Source organism: Spodoptera frugiperda, chromosome 14, assembly GCF_023101765.2.
Source record: "Spodoptera frugiperda isolate SF20-4 chromosome 14, AGI-APGP_CSIRO_Sfru_2.0, whole genome shotgun sequence".
Lineage (NCBI taxonomy): Eukaryota > Metazoa > Arthropoda > Insecta > Lepidoptera > Noctuidae > Spodoptera > Spodoptera frugiperda.
This window is the reverse complement of record NC_064225.1, coordinates 2,600,351-2,606,896: the sequence shown is the minus strand read 5'-3', so window position 1 is coordinate 2,606,896 and position 6,546 is coordinate 2,600,351. Positions and strand designations below refer to the sequence as shown.

The window sequence follows — 6,546 nt, the reverse complement described above, 5'->3', positions numbered from 1 at the left end:
TACTAAGTCCTCAGAATAAAACATAGGCTACTTTTTATCCCACGGGAAGGCGGCCGAAGCCGCTGGCAGAAGCGAGTTTATTGTAAAAAATAATAGCAGTTCATATTCAATACATGTGAATTGTGAATATGGTTACAAAACAAAACGAGAATTGCATTCTGCAGAATGTATTGTAATTGCATATGAATAAAACCGAAACATTTATGAAATTGAATTTATTATTTATGTTTTATACTTTTATTGGTTTGTAACTTGTTCGGTTGTGAATAAGATTTTAGGTTTGGTTTCCTGGTCAGGTAAATGAGGTATGTTTAGAAATAACAGGTTTTATAGAATTTTACTATTTACAAATTCACTTTTAGAGGATGCTTCAATAAATATATGGTCATAATAATTAAATAATAAAAATATTAAATTATTTTATAAATACCTAAAGCTTATAATTTTATACATAAATAGATGAATCTAAATTTACAAACAAAACACGAAATCCAAATAAAAATATAGCAAATCAATAAATAACATCACGTTTTACAATCAATTATAATGATTTTTGGTAATAATATTTAAAACGTTATAAAAGGATTTAAATTAGTTAATTCCATAGTAATATAAATACACAAAGAAATTAATTACAGCAAAGCTATAAAATAATATCTTAACATCACGTTTACTAGCTTAACACATTGAACGCCGTGGTGGTCACCGGTGACCGACGTTAGAGAAGGATTTGCCTTCAATAGTTTTCTATTGGCAGTCAAAGACTTAAAAGGTTTAATAAAAAAATAGTTAAAACAATTTTGTCTTCAATCCTAATTACTATCACATTTAATCATAGGCCTATTCACAGTCTCATCATCATCATCCCATTTCTTAAAATATCCACAAGCATAATAATCTTCAATTTCTTTCAACGTCCTATTCTTAGTATCAGGAACATATTTCCATATAAAAACAATGGAAAACGTCCCATAAATCGCGTATATAAGAAATACACCCCATATATTAAGGAATATACATAAATAAGGATATGCCTTTAAGCATGAAGAATGAAGAAGACAAACTAGAATTACATACAAACTGCCACCAATCCCTCTATATTTTACTGGCATTATTTCACTAGATAAAGAGAAACCAATGCTACTAGAGCCTAAGCTTAACAAGACTTGGAAAGCCATCAGAAAGTATAAAGCAAATATGTGACTAAAGTAGGAAAAAATAGCAGCCCCGGCCATACAAATAGTAGCGCCGGTAAGGCTGTATAACATCACCTTCTTACTGCTAATGTAACGGACTAAGACCGAGGCAATCATATAGCCAACAGAGAAAGCGATATCCATAAACAGTTTTGCTTTCGTATTCATTGATCCCGATATTTTAGTTATCATATCTGCTCCGTATATGATGACGGGCACACCCCCACACCAGTACGCAACATTTATCAAAATACAAGTATGAAAAGCTGGTACGTAGAAATCTCTACTGATTATAGTCTTTCTCAAATCTTGGACTGCAGTAGTCTGTTCAACATTCTCCGTTTTGGTATCAAGTAAAGTTTTCATTTCTTTTCTGGATTCTGGATCAGTGCCTCTCAGTTTTACGAAACACTTTTCACATTCTCCAAACCTTCTTTTATAAGCCAACCAGGAAGGAGATTCTGGCCAGGAAAAGCCAATCAGAACGGCTATAATGACAGGACAGCACATGATGATTCCTAATGTCTTCCAATGAAGGTATCTGCCCAAAATCCCTACAAAAGATATGCCGAAGGCTTGAACAGCGCCGTAGAGTAAGAGACATGTGTTTCTATAGACGGGAGAAACCATTTCGGTGATACTCAAAAATGATGTAGTTATAAGACTATTAGTTCCTAAGCCGTGGAAAGATTCACCGATGATTAAAGTCGTGATGTTTTGTGCTAAGTACGTGATGATCCAGCCAATGATGATGACTAGGCAGCTCAGGATGAAGGCGAATCTTCTGCCTTGGTGTTGCATGATGAAAGGTAGAAAGATGCTCGGTAACCCTGCGATGCCGTGGATTGATCCTGGAAAAATAATTATGAATTGTTTCAATAAATTGATGCCATGTCTCGATTTAAATAATTGAGTCGTATAGAAGATTAGTTCATACATCTTGGGCTCACCATCTTGAGGTGATTTTATTTTACCTTTATTCTTGTATGGCAAAACAGAGTGAAAAAATATCAAAAGCTTAATAGAGACGTAAGAAATGTGAATGAGAATTTCTAGTATCTATTCATCTTCTGTGTCATTCGATTCCTATTTACCCCGTTCTACCCCGTTTAAAATATATGCTATGGTCAGAAGCTTATTCCTGTTCCTTGCTGTCCAGTTGTTGTTAGTAAGAAAGGCTTCTTTTCTTTCCATATAAAAACATATCTTAGTTGAACTCTTTTCCACCAGTGCTAAGCTATGTGTACCATTGAATATGATTGGTGGAAGCGAAATACTTCCACAGCAACGTAACATAACACATCTCTGGTGGAAAAACACCCCAAGGTTGTATATTTAGAATTTGTTTATAGTTCACCCTTGCCTTAATTTAGTCATGTATTGTGTGGTATATATATATTCGAATATTAATTGCCAATAAGTTATTTATGTCTGGAAAGCATATTACGTAAGTCTGTAGGTAAATTACATTAGAATCTAGCTTCACTCCTAGTATATTAAATTATGAAGGAGACGTGAAAATTATGAGTTTGCTGTTACTAATATTATTTCATGAGAAAATTACTTTGTAATCAACTAATTATTAACTGAAAGATTAATTTTTATCTTATGTAGACTTGCTTCAAGACTTCGTTATCGCATAAATTTCATTACTTTTATGGTATAAGCCGGTAAACCAGCAGACGGATCACCTGATGGTAAGCAATCGCTGCCGCCCATAGACATCCGAAACACCAGAGGCGTTACAAGTGCGTTGCCGGATTTTTGGGGGTTAGAAATTTAAGGGTTGTTGCGGAATCGGGGATTGTGAAGATTGGGAAGGGAAGTAATTGGGCCTCCAGTAACCTCATTCACACAACGAAACACAACGAAAGTGTCGGTTTTCGTGCGTACGTACAGTGCGACAATCGCCGCGTCGTGTGTCGTGGAATGCTGCTCATGAATATGAACCTCTACCATGACTTTCCGGAGCTGCGGACTACCTAGCGGGTTTACCGGGGCTCCGGTTCGAAAAGCAGGAGTAGGAACGGGGTGGTTTTTAGTTAGTAAGAGCCTGGCACTCCCTCTCGCCTCGCCCAAGGCGAGAGAAGTCATTGGATGATTTCCCCCTATCAGAAAAAAGCATGGCTTAGTCGAGTTCCCCATCAAACAGTTACGTGAGTAAGCCGATAACATTAGTTTAGTATGTCTCACGAAAGTTAATTGTTTGAAGTCAATGATCACTTACCGATCCATGATCCTTTGTGTAAATCAATTTGTATGATCGTGTCATTGGACTTCAGTTGTTCAAGCAATACGCTCGGGTATGCTACGACGCCCCCAGCTGATAAGGCTGCCAAATGTGTTGAACCAGCCACTAGAAACTGGAAAATTATGATAGTTACTTTAGATTGCAGTTTTATAATGAATGGTTTAGGAATTTGAGGATTGTTGGGGATTTGAGGATTGGACAGATTGGGGAGGATCTTCAGCAATCTCACTCACATGACAAAAAGCAACGCAAGCGTTGTTTCACGTTCGTTTCACGGTTTTTTGTGAGGTCGTGGTATCTCTCAGGTCGAGCCGGCCAATTCGTGCTGCACCATGGCTCTACCAGGCTTGAAATTAATGAGTCAATCAAAAGTTCTACGATAATTTTAAACCAACTACATTGTTATTATAAATCTCTATATAAAAATAAACCCAATATTATTTTGTTAAAATTTATACAATATGTGAAAAAACACATATTCTAAAAATACACCTTAATTCCAACATACTAAGGCGTATTTTTAGAAACAAAACAATGTATAAGCCGACATACAGATAAACAATGATGAGTAAAAAAAAAACCTTAATGAAGAGTATTTATAAATGAGTGAGTAAGGTATAAAATTACCTGTGATGAATAACAAAACACATACAAAATATTACCGTCTAAAAATACCTCTAAACATGAACATTTTGTTACTAATTTTCAAATTTTAGGTATGCTGTCCCTTCCTTATAAGACTTATAAGTCCTTTGACCTGCATCATTTAAGTGTGGGAGAGCCATGCTTTGGCACGAATGGGCCGGCTTGACCAGAGTGATACCACGGCCTCACAGAAAACCGACGTGAAGCAACGCTTGCGTTGTGTGAGTGAGGTTACCGGAGGCCCAATTCCCCCTTCCCAATCCCCGATTTCCGAACAACAACCCTTAAATTCCTAACCCCCAAAAAGCCGGCAACGCACTTGTGACGCCTCTGGTGTTTCAAGTGTCCATGGGCGGCGGCGATTGCTTACCATCAGGTGATACAGACGCATCACCGTTTACCGTGTTTCTTCAAAAATCCTCTAATATACACACTTTTCCAAAAAGCGGTCATATTAAACATATGCAGAATTGTCGGGAAGTTCTTATCTATAGAACAACCACCATTTAAAATCATTCCAGAGTTGCTTTGACCAAAAGTCCGCAACCTTGGTGTATTCCCCTAGAAATGGGCGACATTTTATTTTAAACACAACTATCACAATAATGACACTACAGATGTAAACATTTAATTGAACTTATTTACAACTTAATGCCAAGTCCAAAACTAATATGGGAAAGATCAACTTCATTAATTTGTATGACATAACAATAGAACCCTTATTACATGGGACTTACAAAATAAATTGTGAAAAGTGGGTGTACATTGTACAGTGGCATCACATGCCATAATGTGCACCTCTGCCTACCCCTTCGGGGATAAAAGGCGTGGCGATATGTATGTATGTATAACAATAGAAATCCCACTAAAACACATAAAACTGTATATAAAAAATTGTGATAAAATAAAAACAAAAGACTTTGGGTATCGCGGTAATCTTGATCGAAGCAGGATTGTTGTTTACTCTGAGAAAATAAAGGTAATTAAGGTAAATCTAAAAAGTTATGAAATATCTTTATTTTGATTAAGTGTGGACCGTCCGCGTCTATAGAATTTTGATAATCAAAGATAAAAATAATCTATAAGGATTCCGTTTTTTTGCCATTTGGCTACGGAACCTTAAAAACTATATTATGTTACACATTTATTGCAAATATTTCGTTTCCTATGATTATTACTTTTGATATCACAGCCTCACAGAAAACAGACGGAATTATGTATACTAGTGGTCGCCCAGTGGTCGAAATTCGACCACTTACGATTTACGATTACCATTTACGATTCTACTTAATTATACGTTCAAGTAAAAAACGGAACCCTTATAGATTCGTCATGTCTGTCTGTCTATCTGTCTGTTAGTAAACGAATTGCTATTAATTTTGTAAAATTAAAATTATTATCTATAGGTAAATAGATAAAACAAATTAATCACTTACTTGTCTAGCTAAAGGTGATAAATTCATCGTAGCTTTTGCTCGAACGCCTTTCCCAAATCACAACAATACAATTTTCTTAATTTTTAATATTATCATTTATGCCACAATGTACACCCTCCACGCCGCTTCTAACATCAGTATAACAAATACCTGCAAGTAATTATCGTGTTATTGTCTTTCACAATAGAGGCGGGATTGCCTTGTCCCGGACTCGTCCTAATTTTGAATCAAAAGGCGTCCGGAGTATCTTTTGTAGTAAGTTTGAAACAGGGACGTTCCAAAATCTATTGATGATTAATTAAATTGAACTTAATGTTGTTGTGTTTGAGTTTAAATTTGTTATTTGAGTTATGGGTATTAGGCAAGTTTTGTAGGTGTTTTAGCGTTTTTTGCTTGAAGTTATCTTCGGGTCGTTTTGGTTGAGTGGTATCAAGGGTGGCTGTTCAGTCGGTTATGGTTCGATCCTTGAGCAAAGTAATACTTATTGAGATGTTTCGTTTTAAAATTCTCTATACACACATTTAGAATCGTGACCTATATCTTGCATTAACCCTCTATTTCAAAGAGTTAATAATAAATTATCACACTAATATTATAAATGTGAAAGTTTGTTTGCTTGGATGTTTGTCCGCCAATCATGCTGAAACTACTGAACGGATTTTGATGAAATTTGGTATACAGACAGGGTATGAGCTAACTTGGGTGATAGAATTATATCCCACGGGATCGCGGGCGAAGCCGCTGACAGAAGCTAGTAACTGCTAAAATTTAGTACAAGTAGGGAAAATATTAAAATTTTAATTACTAAAAATTCCAATGTGTTATAACAAATTTCGATCAGAATGCTTCTTTCCTTATAACTACAATTACTAAAAGATGGTACTCTACACATTTCTGCTCACCCCTTCTACGAATAATTTTATTCTATAGAAAAATATATTTCAATATGAAAATTCACTTCCATATTTTCCCGGGAATTCAATTTTCTATAATAACTGGTAGCACCTCTATTGCCGTT

The 6,546-nt window shown here is 35.6% G+C and overlaps 1 protein-coding gene across 1 annotated transcript; it reads right to left on the bottom strand.

Moving 5' to 3' along the window:
* Positions 1 to 796: 796 nt before the first annotated feature.
* LOC118279330 (facilitated trehalose transporter Tret1-like) lies at positions 797 to 5,675 on the bottom strand. The gene is made up of 3 exons (XM_035598995.2): positions 5,529 to 5,675; positions 3,424 to 3,559; positions 797 to 2,047 (listed from the first exon to the last, which is right to left on the bottom strand). Exons 1-3 carry the CDS (start codon positions 5,553 to 5,555, stop codon positions 813 to 815), a joined length of 1,398 nt encoding a protein of 465 aa, XP_035454888.2. The 5' UTR covers positions 5,556 to 5,675; the 3' UTR covers positions 797 to 812.
* Positions 5,676 to 6,546: the final 871 nt, after the last annotated feature.